The sequence below is a fragment of the Chenopodium quinoa genome, unplaced genomic scaffold (assembly GCF_001683475.1).
Source record: "Chenopodium quinoa cultivar QQ74 unplaced genomic scaffold, ASM168347v1, whole genome shotgun sequence".
Taxonomy (NCBI): Eukaryota; Viridiplantae; Streptophyta; class Magnoliopsida; order Caryophyllales; family Amaranthaceae; genus Chenopodium; species Chenopodium quinoa.
In genome coordinates this window covers 1,679,399-1,696,798 of record NW_018744239.1, presented here as the reverse complement: position 1 = coordinate 1,696,798, position 17,400 = coordinate 1,679,399, and the positions used below count along the sequence as shown (strand labels likewise).

General features: G+C 34.6%; 2 protein-coding genes across 5 annotated transcripts; both read left to right on the top strand.

The window, feature by feature from the left end:
* Positions 1–1,865: 1,865 nt before the first annotated feature.
* LOC110694109 (WAT1-related protein At4g15540-like) lies at positions 1,866–7,379 on the top strand. The gene is made up of 8 exons (XM_021871271.1): positions 1,866–2,137; positions 2,221–2,283; positions 2,871–2,984; positions 4,391–4,625; positions 4,718–4,876; positions 4,950–5,101; positions 5,949–6,132; positions 7,045–7,379. Exons 1-7 carry the CDS (start codon positions 1,881–1,883, stop codon positions 6,115–6,117), a joined length of 1,149 nt encoding a protein of 382 aa, XP_021726963.1. The 5' UTR covers positions 1,866–1,880; the 3' UTR covers positions 6,118–6,132; positions 7,045–7,379.
* A 1,509-nt stretch (positions 7,380–8,888) lies between these two features.
* Positions 8,889–16,919, top strand: LOC110694107 (WAT1-related protein At3g28050-like). Of its 4 annotated transcripts, none has more exons than XR_002505763.1 (9): positions 8,889–9,165; positions 9,254–9,316; positions 10,005–10,118; positions 11,205–11,439; positions 11,521–11,679; positions 12,736–12,887; positions 13,800–13,973; positions 15,746–15,823; positions 16,458–16,919. XR_002505763.1 is itself a non-coding variant. In XM_021871269.1 (8 exons), the coding sequence occupies exons 1-7, from the start codon at positions 8,990–8,992 to the stop codon at positions 13,966–13,968; spliced, it is 1,068 nt and encodes a 355-aa protein (XP_021726961.1). In that variant the 5' UTR covers positions 8,889–8,989; the 3' UTR covers positions 13,969–13,973; positions 16,471–16,917. The 4 variants fall into 4 exon arrangements, 2 of the variants coding, with proteins under 2 accessions (XP_021726961.1, XP_021726960.1); XR_002505764.1 differs by having other exon boundaries at positions 16,471–16,918; XM_021871269.1 differs by lacking the exon at positions 15,746–15,823 and having other exon boundaries at positions 16,471–16,917.
* The last annotated feature ends 481 nt before the right edge of the window (positions 16,920–17,400 follow it).

The window sequence follows — 17,400 nt, the reverse complement described above, 5'->3', positions numbered from 1 at the left end:
AGTTTTTCGTTTATGATTTGTATATTTTTTTTCGTTTTTTGTTTCTGATTTTTGTTTAATTTTGTAATTTGCCTTTTTTTTTAATTATCGACTTGATTTGAATTTTTGAGTATCAACTACATTTTCATTTTCATAGTTGTAGGTTTGAATGGTATTTTGTTTAACTCTGATTGATTTTAGTTAATTAGGTTTTTATGAGTAATTTTTGCACTTAACTCTGTTGTCCTTGTTTAATTTTGTAATTTTTGCATATAATCTATATGCATATCAGTGGAATTTAATCGTCACGTGACTGAAATGTTGGTTGTTGGAGGTCAAATTTGTGATGTTAGAATCGGGCTTTGGTGGCTAATTGGTGGAGCAATTGGTGGTTGTTGTGTGGGTGTGAGATGCGACTATAACTGATTTACAATCTGAAAGCCCGACTTTGGTTGTTGGAGTATGAGTCTCAGCTTTTGTCTCGTTGAAAGGTAAATGAAACATCCAAAGTTGCTTCAATCACGTGGCTGTTGTCAAAAGAACATCATGTGGTTGTTTATTTTGCCATTTATGCATCAGATTTGGTTTCTTGGTTTTGCAATTAGAATTTTTATATTCTTTTCCTATTAATTGCTACGATTGATGGTGTTTTCTTAGGTAGTTGCTCGTGGTGTGGTTCGAGAGTTGCTGCAGCTCGGATTGGTGTTTGGTCAGTGGTGCAGCGTCCGAGATTTGGTACGGTGGCGAGCTAATGGTTGCAGCTGGTTGTGCGATTGGAGTTGGAGCTACTTGAGTGATAGCCTGATAGGCTTACATATAGTTTGGCATGTGGTGATATAGGAGTAGTTATCTTATTTTCATATATAGTGATCTTTGGGTAAACGGTTGTAACCTTGTTTCTATATATAGTGACCTTTGTGGCTTTGTGTGAATATCGTCAAAATTGTTATACTTTAATATAATTTTTTTTTTTTTTTTGTATATAGTGACCTCTGGGTAAATGATGTCAAATTGATATAGATATCCCAAGTTTATATATAGCTACCTTATTTTTGTATATAATGTCCTTAGCATCATGGATACGTTGTAAAATTTGTTTCAGTCAGCTTATTTTTGTATATAGCAATTTTTATGTAAGTGTTGTTAGAATTGATATAGTTACCTAATTTTTATATACAGTGACTTTTATGTAAATGGAGTAAAAAAACTCAAAGTCGATATAATTACCTTATTTCTGTACATAGTGACCTTTATGTAAATGGAGTCAACAACTCAAAGTCGATATAGTTATCTTATTTTTGTACATAGTGACCTTTATGTAAAAATGTTGTCAAATTTGATATGATTACCTTATTTTTGTACATAATGACCTTTGTGTAAATATCGTGAAAATTGATATAGTTACGTTATTTTTATATATAGTGACTTTATTTTTATATAGTGACCTTATGTAAATGTAGTAAATTTAGATAAAGTTACCTTATTTTAGTATGTAGTGACCTTAAAACGATTAATTGATTATATGTACGGTTGGAAAGATCTTAGGGCTTTTAAACCGTCTGATCTTTTGTGATAATATTGAATGGTTGAGATTTGTTGTTTTCAGCTTAAGCCCTGATTTCAGCATAAGCCTTGTTTTCAGCGGAATCACCCGTATATATATATATATACATATATATATATATATATATACATATATATATATAAATTAAATATATTATTAATTATTAATCTAAAGACAAATATACCAATTAAATTGGGATAATGACTAAGATTTTCATAAACAAAATAAAACACATGGACACAAGGTAGAACCGTAGAAGTCCAATGGAAATTATGTTGGCCCCATGAAAGTGAAACTATACAAGTATAAATGCATAATATCAAATTAATATAATGATATGTCTAAAAGCTCCTCCTCAGAAGTTGAAGTAGTACGTATAGTGTTTGAGTGTACAGATAGAGTGAAAAAAAAAACAGAGATGGAGAGTAAAGCAGCTCCTTACATAGGAATGTTAATGGCGGAATGTTGCCAAGTTGGACTTTTCATTATTAGTAAACAAGCTATGAACACTGGTATGACCACTTTCGTCTTCGTCTCCTACTCCAATGCTCTTGCGTCTCTCATTCTCCTCCCTTTCTCTCTCTTCCTTCACAGGTTTCCCTACTTTTCTCTCTCTTCCCTCCATTTTCATCTTTTTTTACCTCTATTTTTTACTCCATTTTTGTATTCAATTGCAGATCAAATCTCCCCCCGCTCGGTTTCTCTCTCCTCGGATGGTTTTTTCTGCTTGCTCTTTCTGGGTTAGTTTTGCTGTTTTTCTGATACCCTTTTCAATTTTCTGTAATGGGTTGTGTTTGTCTTTCTTAATGTCATATTATTTGCAACGATTAGACATTTTTTGTCAAATTGTTGCAAATAATATGGAACGGAGGTAGTATACTTCATTCTTTTGAATTGGGTTTTCTAGTAAGAGTACCTTTTCAATTTTGTGCAATGGTATTGTGTTCTTCTACCTTAGTTATAATGTTATCGAATTGGGTTTTCTGGTACCGTTCTTAATTTTATGCATTGGATCGTGTTATTCCTCTTAAGTTATAAAACTTATAATGCTATCGAATTGGGTTTTCTGGTACCCGTCTTAATTTTTGTTATTCTTGTTAAGTTATATTGTTATTTAATTGGGTTTTCTGGTACTCTTTTCAAATCAATGCGTTGGCTGATCTTCTTTAATTAGTATAGGATAATATAATCATTTATGGTACAAATCCAATAATAAACTAATTAAAATTTTAATTAGCTTGTTAGGCTTCTTTTCTTTTATATGCTTATTGATTTTTGTTGCCATTTTCAATTATGTTAATGGATCATGTTTCTGTTTGTGATATAGGTATTTGGCTCAGTTATTTGGGTTTGCCGGTATCAATTATAGCTCTCCTACTCTTGGGACGGCAATGCTAAACCTTGTTCCAGGGCTTACCTTTTTACTTGCAATCATCTTTAGGTATGTTTTTTTTTTTTTTTTTTAAAAAAATTTCTCTCTCTTGTTTATTCATTCATTTTTCTTTTTGATTTTTGGAAAATGATAAATATTTCTCTAAGAGCTATTCAATTACTCATAAAAGCAAAAAAGGAATTAATATGAATTATTAAACATTAATTACACCAACTGACCACCCTACACGGAATTTTGTCATAAGTTCCTAAATTTATTTTTTAAAATATATTTAAAGCTTATATGTTGCTCTAACTTAACCTGCTTATTGAGCATGTTAGGTTTGGGTTGACATTCAAGTGTTCAACCCATTTTTGTAATCGGTTTACCTGGGTGTTGGTGTTCAGTTGAAAGTTTCACTCCAAACCTAACCCATTTAATTTGTTTCAGGTTTTGTTGACCCTGTTATCTAAACAAGTTGATAATTCTTAACAAAAACCCTTTGGTCAAGTTTGTGTTGGGTTATATTTCGTGTCAACTTTTAACAGCCTAACTTGTGAAACGGGAATTTGAGGGAATTGGGAATTGACACGAACACTGTGTAACATGACTATAATTATAATGTATAATGTGTCCATTCCCTTATAACAAACCAGAAAATTAGTCATGTTGGGATTTTAACTCCCATTTCCACCCTCTTAGTCCCACCCCGTTAATTATTTGGTGATTTTGATCTTCTAGTTTAGTTAAATTTAGGCTGGATTTCCCCTATTGATTAGGAAGATGTTTGTAATTGAACAATAGTCCTCTTGTGGAAAGCCTTCGGACTCCCAAGTGCAGTGCTGTTACAGAGTGCTCTTGTCAGAGTTTGTTATATGTTATATACTATTTAGTGCCCATGTCAGAGTATGCTATATTTCGTATTAAATCTCCTAAATTCTACTCCATTTAATTATGCAAGACTAACTTCTACACCGCCATAGCTATATACCAATCCCATTTTGTCAAACATGTGCATAGTCCGCCTCTAGGAATAGCTTCATAGTGAGATATGCATCATGGCCATCATCAACATCTACTGCTCATGTTGCAGATTGCACCACTGCACATGAGCTGATAGGTATTTAATTGACGAGGCCCTAAAATTCATGAATTGTAGCTTTCCGAAGTCACTGTCTTTATGTCAATAGTAAAAAGATTTCTTTCCCAAAATGAAAATTCGTTTTGAAAATACTGGAGTACATGTTAGTCAATTCTCATTCCTAATGACCAACAAAGGACTTGATAACAACCTCTGCTGAAGCATACGGATAATGGTGGCTTTTGATTTTCATTAGTAACTGGCTATGCTTTATCACCATTGCTATTAGTAGAGTATGGAGTATTTCTCTCTCCAGTGGAGACAATTAATTTTGTTATTTTTATTGGTTTCATAAACAATAAGGACCACAATACATTGTTTACTTGTAATTCAGGATGGAAATGCTAAATACAAGAAGTTTAACTTGCCTAGAAAAATTGGTGGGAACCATGGTCTCGATTGCTGGAGCATTTGTTGTTACTCTTTATGAAGGTCCACCACTTCTAGACAGGCTTGCGCCTTTGCACACTCATGAACTTAGTCATAATGGTGATCAAATGAAGTGGATTCTTGGTGGTTTCTTTCTTGCCATTCGATGTGTCATAGAATCAGGATGGGTTATCTTACAAGTATGTTCTAGAAATCTCTCTTAGTGCCAGCAATCAGTAGGAATGTAGGATGAGCTGATCAGCTGATATTTATTACTAATGTTTACTTCCAGGCAGTAATTCTCAAAAAGTATCCAGCAGAGCTCCTTGTTGTGTTCTTTTACTTCTTCTTTGCTGCTATCCAATCTGGAATTGTGACACTTATTATGGAAAGGGATCTAAGTGTTTGGAGTCTGAAGCCTACGTTGAGGCTGCTTGCAATTGTTTACTCAGTAAGCTTGCTTAGAGACCAGTCTGCTCATTTTCTTTTGGTCTTTAGATTTGATTAAATATCCATTTTTGCAGGCAATATTTGGTTATGCCCTCCAAGCTGGCCTTTTCTCTTGGTGCCTGCGAAGGAAGGGACCTGTTTTTGTTTGCATGTTTAAACCTGTGGGGGTTGCCATAGCCGCAGTTGCAGGTGTTATATTCTTTGGGGATACATTATATCTTGGAAGGTATCCTTCCTTCTTAGTAACAATTACCGTTGTCTCTTCATGCATAGTTATTGCTACTGATGCTGGTACTCCCTGAGAATTGTGACAATCTTTATGCCAATGTTGCTCGAGGCATAGTTACCAATTCAAATTCCTTAATCTTCCCCCACCCCCAGGCAAACTATGAACTGAAAAAGTCAAATTAATAAATAAAATGTGGTATGTCTATGGCTTGGCTGGATTGGTTCTTCATATGTTTTCATTGTTTCAATAGGTGAATTGACAACAAATAATGCACTGCAAAAGTTGATTATATAAGATATGTTGCATAGTGGAACACAATTTATGGAACTTCATGCTAAATTGAATTTTATAAGTGGCTGAAAGATTATAGAGCATTTAATGTTTGGGAACTTTAGGTTGGACATCTTAAAGTAGAAAGTGGGAGCTGGGAAGTTTTTTGTTTGACATAATTTTTTTGTTAGCAAGGATTATCTTATAATTGAGTAGCTTTCTTGCAAAATTGTGGAACCAATAAAATGGATTTTTATCCCTTGTATGAGTCATTGAGCTGTATCACTACCATGGAGAGATACTTGAATAAATTTTGTTCTATTGGAACAAAAATATAGCAATTAAAGATATAGTAAACCAAGAATAAAGATGTTTGCTAATACGGATTTGTTATTAAGAAAACCTAGGAAGTATTTGTATACTCTTATGTAGTTATGTGAGACAATGTTAGAAAGTTGCACATCCCATTCTGTTCCCATCCGTTTCCACACTCTTAAGGTGTATTGTTATGAGTTATGACTATTTCTCTCGGACTAAAATTTCTAAAATCTGATTCAGAATGCTTATGATGCAGTTTGCTTGGGGTGATAATAATAGTACTTGGATTCTACTCCGTTATGTGGGGAAAGGCTAAAGAAGCGAAGAAAAGCCATGTTGGTCAATCCAGCAGCTTACAGTCTCCTCCCCAAAAAATGCCTTTGCTGGGAAATAATGCTGAAGAGACAGTGAATACTGCTGCTTAACTCAGCTTAAGGAAGGTAAATTTCCTGTTCCACGAGTTTTCTATTGTTGCTTGGCCTTTGGTGGTTGGATTTTTTTCCTGTTAGATAGAAAATGAATCTAAATCTGAGTGAATGTAAAGACCATACAGGCTAGTTCTTGGGATTTTGGTGAATCTATGTTATGTTTGGATTGGGGTCAAAGTAAGTTTGGTTGATGGCAGTAACAGAGTTTCATGTTGATTTGCTTGTGAATTTGTAGATATTGAAGTTGTGAAAACTTAAAGTTCAACCTACCCTAACCTAGTTACACTTTAGAAAACAACGAAAACTTTATTCCTACTATCGTCTCAATTCAAAGCAACTGTTGATGGGTGATGGTAAAGAGATGCCTTTGGGTGTATGTGGTATGACTGAAGAACATTATATCACTGTATTTTGGTTGGTTTTGAACTATGCTGCATACGAACTATGCTGCATACAGAGGAACTGCATGAAATATTGATAGACCAATGTTAGAGCTCTCTTGTGTAGAAGGTTTCGAATAACTGCGGTATGAGGCACAATAATTGTAAATTTAGACGGAGTACGTGCATGACATTTATGTTACAAGGTCTGCTTACCCAATCTTGTACCAGACTACAAGTTGTCTTCTAGTGAGCTGAGCTTACTGTGTAGGAAGAAATCCTAATATCTGGTATCTGACAAGAACCTGCATATGAGATGCTTAATTAGATGGAAATTCACATTATTTATGGAATCAAAAAAAGTAAAAAAAAAAAAAGAGAATGGCATACTATGATCCTAGTATGTACAGACATGGGACAATTCTCTACAACAGAGTGATGATATAAAAACCGTGTTTACTAGCATGTTTTTAATCTTCTTGAGCTTATCTTATGACATGTTTCATAGTGAGATGCTAAACTCGGAAAATATTGCTATTTGTAGTGTTATTGTTGGAACAATCATAGCATTGGGTTTCTACACCATGATGAAGGGGAAGACCCAACAAGAAACTCACAAGGAGGATGTGAACGATGGATATATAACACCCAAGAGATGTGATCTCATAAGTCATAAGGTGTCCCTATGTTGCGAATTGAAGCATGGATGCAAAAATTTCACAAGTTTATCTAATTATTGAATTATTCCATTGAATGATTGGTACTAGTGTATTTGATTGTAAGTAATAGTAAAATTATACCATATATGATTAATTAATTAAAATGATAATAAAGCTGAGTATCTTTCTAATTAGTGATGTTAAAACACTATTTCATTATTTGGTTTTATTTTATTTATTTATTTATTTGGTTTTTTTTTTTTTTTTTTTTTTTGGTGGTGCACACGAGGGGCAAAGCCCCACTTTTTCTCTATTTGTACATATACAACTCTCCCAACACATAAAATCAAAGACCCAAAAGGCCAAAACGTATTTCACCGTATTCTTGTTTGTGTATAATACTTCATAATAGTATTCGTTGAATCTAAGTATCACAAATTTATTGGTTTATTTTGTCCAAAACATTTTGAAGTAATTCGTAAATGTTAGAATTAAACATTTTATAATGGCTCACATTCCATGAAATAGTAAAAAAAAAAAAAAAAAAAAAAAAAAAAACAATGAAATCAAGCTCTTAGCTACAAAGACATTTGGATTAGTCTATGTATTAAAATTCTAATTTAATTACCACTTATGGCGATGAAGTGAAATATGTAGGTTCTAACGACAAAGACCCTATGGTAGTTGATCTAGACCATGTGCAACTATTGAACTATAGATGGCTATGGGTCGTGCCGGTTCATGTCTCTTGCCAGACCCACGTGTGTTTGGGCCCGACCTATGGCTTGGCCCATGAGTTTCGTATCGTGTCGTGCCGGGCCGAAATTTTCAAAAGGTTAGACCGTGCACGGCTCAGGCCCACATGCCATTTTGTCGCTGTGTCGGGCTAGTGTGCCTAAAAAAATTGCATTGATTTTGGCATGCTTTGTGGTGTTGAGTCCGATCATACCGTGTCTTATCCCGCTATTCCCAAATAAAGGCGGCACATAGCACGCATGCACAGTATTGTGTCGCGCCGTGCTTTTTTCGTGCCCGTGTTTGTGACGTGCTGTGCCTTTTCATGTTGGGCCATGCAGAGCTTTGAGCCGGCCTGATCCAATGTCATCTTTATGTGCAACCCTCTCCAACACTCCCTACATTCATGTTCTCTGACATGTCAAGAAAAAATGGAAGACCAATCAGGTCAAGGGTGAAGAACAAGAAAGGTAAAAGGTATCTCCATTGTTGTTTTTGCAGGATCAAGAAATGCAAGGGACTAGCTTGGAACAACTTATGGCTAGTTCTTGGGATGGATTTTCTCAAGCCCTTTATTTGCTTTGCCAAATAATTCATAGTGTGTGTAACCCCAATCTCCTTTTTAGTTATTGTATTAGTTTGGTTAAGAGGTTTAAATTTTCTCGTTGTTATTTTGAGTTAGTTGTGAACTAGCCTTCTTTCTTTATTGCTGTAAATAAATAAATAAAAATCTAATTTAATTAAAAAGAAATTGTCAATTTCCCTTTTTTTTATATTGTTTAGAGAGCCACAAGAATATGTGTGAGAATTGATCACAAGAGATTTTCTAGGAGAAAAGCTCTAACCATTTGAGTTATCTTTCACTCTCTTATAATCATTGCCTTTATAACTCTATTAGAGATAGACATTGGCCGAGTCAACACGAAAATGGCCCGACCCTGCTCTAGCTATGATATTACCAAATCAGTCCAAACCAGTCGCATCTCCAAATCAGTCCAAGTCGTCCATACTTGATCTAGTGTACTAATTTTATACGAAGTACATCTTCCTCAGAATTCAGAAGTGCTATACAGATAGATAAAGAACGAATAAGAGATGGAGAGTGAAGCAGCTCCTTACATAGGAATGTTAATGGCGGAATTTTGCCAAGTTGGACTCATGATTATCAGCAAACAAGCTATGAATACTGGTATGACTACTTTCGTCTTCGTCTCCTACTCCAATGCTCTTGCGTCCCTCATCCTCCTTCCTTTCTCTCTCTTCCTTCACAGGTCTTCCCCCCTTTTCTCTCTCTTCCAATTCAATCAATTTTCTGCAATTTTTACCTGAAATTGACTCGTATTTTGTCTTTAATTGCAGATCAAATCTCCCCCCGCTCAGTTTCTCCCTCCTCGGATGGTTTTTTCTGCTTGCTCTTTCTGGGTTAGGCTTGCTGTTTTTCTGATACCCTTTTCAATTTTATGTAAAAATTGCATTTATTTTTTTAATATATATTTTTATTGAATTGGGTTTTCTGTCACCTTTTTAAAATTAATGCAATGGGTTGTGTTAATCATCTTAAACTATATAAGATAATTAAATTCGTTTTTCCTGTTACCCTTTTGAAATTTGTATGATGGTTAATGGGTTATGTGCTTTTTCTTGATTTAGTGTAATTGAATATGTGTTTTAGTACCCTTTTCAAATAAATGCAATGGGTTGCATACTAGTGTTTATCATTTTATATTAGTAAATGTACATAAAACTTTCATGTACCCTTTTCAATTTTGTTTAATGGGCTGTGATCTTCTTCTTATTCAGTAGTGTTATTGAATTTGGTTTTTTGTATTCTTTTCATATCATTAAATTATTACAATGGGTTGTGTTAATCTTTTTGAATTATAGGGTGATTGAATTGGTTTTTATGGTACCCTTTTGAGTTTTGTGTGATGGGTTGTGTTCTTCTTAATTATAGTGTTAATGAATTTGGATTTTCTGTTACTATTTTCAATTTTGTGCGATGGATTTTTGTTAATCTTCTCGAATTATAAAAAATATTTAAATTGGTCTTTCGAATACCCTTTTTGAATCTATTGGACTATGTGTAATGGGTTGATTGTTTGTGATTTAGGTGTTTGGCTCAGTTATTTGGGTATATAGGCATCAATTATAGCTCTCCTACTCTTGGGGCGGCTATGCTGAACCTTGTTCCCGGGCTAACATTTTTGCTCGCAATCATCTTTAGGTATGATTTTTTATTATTATTTATTATTATTTATTTATTTGTTAATAGCGATACTCTAGCGTAATTAAATTTAGGCTGGATTTGTCCTTTCAATTATGAAGATATTTGTAATTAAGCGATGGTCCTCTTGTGGTAAGCAACTAAGCACATCGGACTCTAAGTGAAATCCTGTGTAAGCACGTCGGACTCTAAATTATGTTTGAAGTTTTATTTGGGGCAAATATGGAGTAGAATTTTGCTGTGTAGATTCTAAAAATCATCCCACAGTTTACATCTATGCAGTGCTATTCTTTTGTCTTGGATAACTATATGCCTATATGCAATAGTAATTGCAAAAATACCTCTTTCCTTTCGTATTCTGGAAATTTATATACCAATCCCATTTTGCCAAACATAAGCTAATCTTTCTTTAGTGATAAGTTCAGAGTGTGATACGCATTATGGCCATCAACTAAGAATGCTCATGTTGCATAGTGAACCATTCATTGTGAGCATCGTTAGTGAAAAAATGAGACCCTAAATTTATGAGGAGTTGCTTTCCAAAATCAATGTCTTTATGTCAAACTGTATAACACTGTCTTCCCCAAATTGAAAGTCCGTTTTGAAATTACTTATACCGTAGAGTTTGGAATCCACATGTTTGTCAAATCTCATTTTTACTTACCAAAAAAGACTTGAAATACACCTCAGCTGAAGCATATAGACAATAAAGTGGTGGCCTTTGTATGTTTCATACGTATCTAACAATGATATCTTCACTGCTATTAGTTAAGTATTCTTCATGGGAAATTTTGGTTCTGTTATTGTTAAACATTTTAATGGGTTTCAAATAAACTATGTATAAATGAGGTGAGTGTCACTTTGTGGCATTCATTACAGCTCTCAAGCCCAGATAAAGGAGGAGAGTTGCAGTAGGCCTGTGGCGGCCAGCATAAAAATTAGTCACATCTTATTATTTTGCTATGCTCTTTTTCTTTTTCGGACGGTTCCTTATGACAATTCGTGTTAGCCGACCCCAAATCATTTTGGGACTAAGGCCTTGTTGTTGTTGGTTAGTAAAAATACAATTGTAACTTGTAATTTCAGGATGGAAATGCTAAACACAAGAAATATAACTTGTCTAGCAAAATTGGTAGGAACCATAGTCTCGATTGCTGGAGCATTTGTTGTGACTCTTTATGAAGGTCCACCACTGCTGAAAAGGCTCGCAACTTTGCACACTCATCAACTTAGTCTTCGTGGAGATCAAATGAACTGGATTCTTGGTGGTTTCTTTCTTGCCATTGATTGTGTCATGGCGTCAAGCTGGGTCATCATACAAGTATGTTCTGGAATTTCTTAATGCCAACTTGCCAACAATTAGTAGGATGAGCTGATATCTTTTTCTATTGTTTACTTCCAGGCAATAATTCTCAAAAAGTATCCAGCAGAACTCATTGTTGTGTTCTTTTATTGCTTCTTTGTTGCTATCCAATCTGGAATCGTGACACTTATTGTGGAAAGGGACCTAAGTGCTTGGAGTCTGAAGCCTACATTGAGGCTGCTTGCAATTCTTTACTCGGTATGTATATTTAGTAGTCACTCTATTCTTTTTTTTTTAGGTCTTGTCTTTTAATTCAATACCATCTTTGGCTTTGTGGGGTTGCTTCCTATCTTTTGTTATAATTTGAGTCCCATGTTTGTTAGAACAAAATTTGGAGGAATGAACAAGAGGGACCGGATATTTCTTCTAGGCACGTATCATAGCCGCTTTCCTAATAATTTATTATCGACCCTCTACGAAACAATAGGGTTAACACGATATAATTATTGGGATACAAAGAAGAGACAACTGATTTTGGTTGTTTCTCAAAATCAATCTACAAAAAGTTTGTGAACAAGTGTTTGTAAAACCAATTAAGAGAAAATGCTATAGATTAAATTCTCTCAAAAGAAGCAAGTTTAATGATAATCTCTTTTTTCATCCTATCTCATCATATATGTCATACAAACTCCTATTTATAGAGTTTATATGAAGAGTAGTAAATATCCAACGGATTTGTCCGTTCACAAAGCAATATGTTCAAATCTGTCAAAAACCGTCAGTTTTGAACTCCGCCCGGTCAAACCGGGCAATGGAGCCCTACCGGGCGCGAGCAATACTTTTGTAAAACATGTAAAAACTGACAAACCCCCTTCGCCCTGGCAGACCGGGCAATTGAGCCCTACCGGGTGCGAGCAGCATTTCAATGAAATTGAGATAATTGACAATTTTTACTCGTGCTCGCTCTACAGCTTGCCCTGGCAGCCAGGGCAAAGCACAAATTAGTCAATTTTGCCTTGTATTGTCACTTTAATACATCTTGCTTTGCCATAACTCTAAGTATAATCATTATACTAATCCTCCTCAACACCTAGCATAATATAAACTTCATATATGAACTCATAAGCACATTTATCTATAAATGTTCCAACAATGTTTGCTAGATTGACTAGGCAGTGTAGCTAAATGTACAAAGTAAAGCATTTTTTTTAATTAAAATACAGAACCTCAAGGTCAGAAGAAATTCTTATATTGATTTAATATTACTGTTGTAGTCCTTATTAGGTTTCCTTGCTGAAATATACGTTTGTGTAGGCAATATTTGGTTCTGCCCTCCAAGTTGGCCTTTGCTCATGGTGCCTGCGAAGGAAGGGGCCTGTTTTTGTTTGCATGTTTAAGCCTCTGGGAATTGCAATAGCTGCAATTGCAGGTGTTGTTTTCTTTGGGGATACATTATTTCTTGGAAGGTATCTTTTTTTCTTACTAAGGAAGTCATTGCTTCTGATGATAGTGTTACGATTTTGACAGTTTTTTGGCTTTTATGCTAAAGGCATAGACCTCCCCCCCCCCCCCCTCTCTCTCTCTCTCTCTCCGGGAACTATGAAGTGTAAATTGTAAAAGGTGAATTAGTATGTGAATGTGATACATAACAAAATTAGGTACTTAGGTAGCGAGAATTGCATACCAATACTCAATCTTGTACTTAAATTAGGTAACATCTGCATCAAGGTAATGGCTTGGTTGGAATGGGGCTCCCTCTTGTAAATATTCCTCTTTGATTAGACACAAAAGACAATAATCACTACAATGATAAACAAAAATTTCGTTGAACATAATATGGTTGTTTGAGAGGACGTAGAGCAATTAATGTTTAGGAACAATTAATGTTTAGGAACAATTAATGTTTAGGAACTTTAGGTAGGACAACTTACAAAAAAAAAAAGTTGGAACTTCACACTTCACGTTTGACAGGGGTTGTATTAAGGACTATCTTAATTGAGTAGATTTGCTGCAGGATCATGGAAATCGATAAAGTGGATTTTATAACTTGTCTGAGTTGTATCATAACCATGGAGAGATACTTGAATAATTTTCAGTCAAATGGAACAAGTATATGACAATTAGAAAATTCAAACCAAGAATAAAAAGTACAAAGTATATATTTTGCTAAGATGGATTAGTTATAACTTATAAGGTATCTGTATGCTCTTATATGAGATAAAGACAATAATAGAAAGTTGCACATTCCATTCCAGTAATTTTGTTTCTCAAGATGAAGGAGCAATCAGGCCCTGTCTAATGTTTATGCTCTTGAAAGTTTATAGCTATGACTTTTTTTTTCTTGGAGAAAAAAAATTTTGATGCCTGATTTTCTGCAGTTTGCTTGGGGTGATAATAATAGTTCTTGGCTTCTACTCTGTTATGTGGGGAAAGGCTAAAGAAGAGAAGAAAATTCATGCTGGTCACTTCAGCAGCATGGGATCTCCCACCCAAACGATGCCATTGCTGGAAAATTATGCTGATGAGATGGTGAATGCTGCTGCTTAAAGAAGGTACTTTTCCTCTTCAGCGAGTTTCTTATTGTTGCCTGGCCTTTGGTGGTTGGATTTTCTCTTGTTGGAAATAAAAATTGAGCCTTCAAACTGAGTGGAAAGTGTGGTGGTCTGTATTGTTGCTTATAATCTTTAATTATCATGCCAAACCTGTGTTTCTGTCATAGAAAAGTTGCGCTTCCACATTGAATCCCCAAGTTGCAGCTATCAATAGATTGGGCAAGGTATCTGTTGATAAGGTGCATCAAGGTGTGAACTTGAAGACCTATGATTGCTTCTTTTATTCCCTGCTAAATCCTTTTTCTGTTTACTATAGACCCCCACCATACCATATACTTCTTAGTTGATGCTTAAATTTTCTAGAATTGAGTGGTTGCTTTTATTTACCAAGTCAACCTGTTATTTCAGAGACAATCGTTAATTTTAACCAGCACGCCTCACTTTCACTCTTTGCATCTAGACTCAAGGACCACTGTTGCCTTGTTGTGCCATGTGTCTTTTCAAACTCAGTGTTTGCACCATGATCTTTGTAAAAGTTTAGGAGAATAGTGCTCTTACATAGACCACTCTACTAAACCTACTCTTTTCTATTCAGTCTTCACTTAAGCTTACAAGTCAACCTATTATTTCAGAGACAATCGTTAATTTTAACCAGCACGCCTCACATTCACTCTTTGCATCTAGACTCAAGGACCACTGTTGCCTTGTTGTGCCATGTGTCTTTTCAAACTCGGTGTTTGCACCATGATCTTTGTAAAAGTTTAGGAGAATAGTGCTCTTACATAGACCACTCTACTAAACCTACTCTTTTCTATTCAGTCTTCACTTAAGCTTACAAGTCATAACCACACCTTTACAAGGTCACACAGCATGCGTAGATAGGCAAAGCAATTGGGACAGTCATAGCTGTGCTTATTAAATCATAAGGTGCCCTCAACTTAATTATGCTGAAAGGGGTTGTTTCTTTTTCATAATTGCCAGTAAATCCCATGTTCATTACAATGATATAGGCTACAGGCTAAATTTAATCTATTATATCCGCATGTTTTTTGGATCTCGGTGAGCTGTTTCAGTGTAACCTAACCTTAATTATAGCTAACTGGTGAAATTAGGTTAAGATAGTTTGCTGATCTGTTTGGATTGAGGTCAAATTAAGTTTGGTTAATGACGCTAATTAAAGTTTTACCTTGGGTGCCTGTCAATTCTGTGGATAATGAGATTGTGGTGAAAATTTAATGTTGTACCTTCCCTAACCTAGTAGTCCTTGTTACACTTTAGAAAACAAGAAATACTTCCGCATGCTGTCACTTCAATTCAAAGAAATTGTTGATAGACGATGTTAAAGTGATACTTTTGGCTGTACTTGGTCTGGCTGCATAATTATTTGTTCAAATGAGTTTGAAAAGGGCTGAAGTCTTTAGACTGAGAATCTCTAATACAAAGAGATCAGTGAGGAAAGCAAATCATGATGAATATTATTGAGTGTTTCCTTTAATTTTGTTTTTACACTTTGGGAGACTAAAGATAGCTCATGTTATCTTAAATTATCGAATGAGGAAGATGGTACACAAAGGGCATTAGAATTTTTGCTGAAAATGTTGATGTTTTTCTTAGATTTCTTTGTACGTTAATTGTATTCATTGTCTCAGTAATCATATTGGATCTATTCTTGGCAAGAATTAAATAAGATTGTTCTTGACATTTGACTGTATACTACTGGTTAAGGGGTTTATATCTGGTATCTCGATCATTTTCATCTGTGGGTTTTTCAGATGTCAACATACATCTTACGCAAATAGCTACTGAAGCTTTCTCAGGATAAAGAAAGAGATGATTAGAAAAGCAAAAAGGTAAGAAGAAATGTCTGCATTGAAGTGGAAATTTCTTCTTGAATAAGTCCAAGATGATAGTGCATTATTCTCAATTGCTAGATAAAATGAGACATTTGAATCAAAATGGCCTTTCGTACCTTGCCACCTCTATGCTATACAAGTCACCCCCTGGACAATTTCCTATCCTTCAGAAATCCCAAAGTATAACATATTACTTTTCCTGTCTATTCCTTTGTCTGCAGTCTGTAATTCTGTATGATATCAATTTAATTTGTTTGTAATATGTTTGCATACTTAATTGTCATAGAAAAGTACTCCCTCTATCTAGTATTAAAAGTCAAGTGTACTAGTTGAGATTGTGCAGAAAATATTCTCACTCTTTAAAATAGAAATATACTTGTATATAATTTTGATTTTCAAACATGTATTCACTTATATGGAGTTGATAGGATTGGAAGGGGATAACTATGTACAAGTATTATGAAAGGATTTTGTTGTGAATTTTGCGGCATTCTTGATTGCAAGAGGTTTGGCTAATGTGTCAATTAAATTTGGAAAGATGGAAATCTTAGTTGATGTTGCGGTTTTGCATCTTTACAGAGATTGATTAACCTACAAGCAGATCTAATCAATAAAACTTTGATGGTTTTAGTTTCTATGATCAGGTTGTCGAAAGCTGGAAGGAGTCCAAACTAGTAAATGTGATGGGCATGAAGTGTTCATTTGCTGGTGCTGTATTCTATTCCATGGTAGGCACGATAGTTCTCTATGCACCTGGCTTTAAAAAATCCCGTCAACAGGAAAAACGGCGATCTTCTGTCTGCCCACAGACTGAGGAATCACTGCATCTATCTTTCTATGATCAATGCCCATAATTTGACCTATTGTATATGGATTAGTTGTCAACCTTTTTAATGATGTAAGATCATTTGTAAATATATCTTTAAATGCTGTTATTGGCCATAAGATTGAGTCTTGTATAAACATTATTTATTCTTATATGATGTAAGATAATTTGTAAATATATCATTAAATACTGTTATTGGCCATAAGATTAAGTCTTGTATAAACATTATTTATTCTTCTATTTGTTGAATACATGGAATCAGTATTTTGAAATTGTTGGTGTCTGCTGCATGACATTACAATAGCATTAAGTCAGACATGGCATCCTTAATTTTGCTGCCTTAGCCCTTAAAAATGGGATTTTATATGTTATCATACACTTTAACGGTTTGTTATTCTTATTATATTTATTATTTATTATTGTGTTTAAGAGCACACTATGTTGAACAAAGTCTTGACTTGAGAATACCTTGAAGACCCCTTTGTCACATCTCAGAGGGGTGTATATTTTTGTTACTATTTCAGTTGGCAAATTAGCTCACCTTGAAAGGGATTATTTTATTGTCAAAAAAAAAATGAACTAAAGAATCTCAAGATTATGCTTCGTAAAAACAGATTTAATTTTAATCAAAATGATTTAAGTTTCCCAAATATCATTATATAAGGTGAAATGAATATGGCATTACCACATTAGTCCGTGTTTATGACTCTCTCTATCCCCTCTCCACACCCACCCCCACTGGAATTTG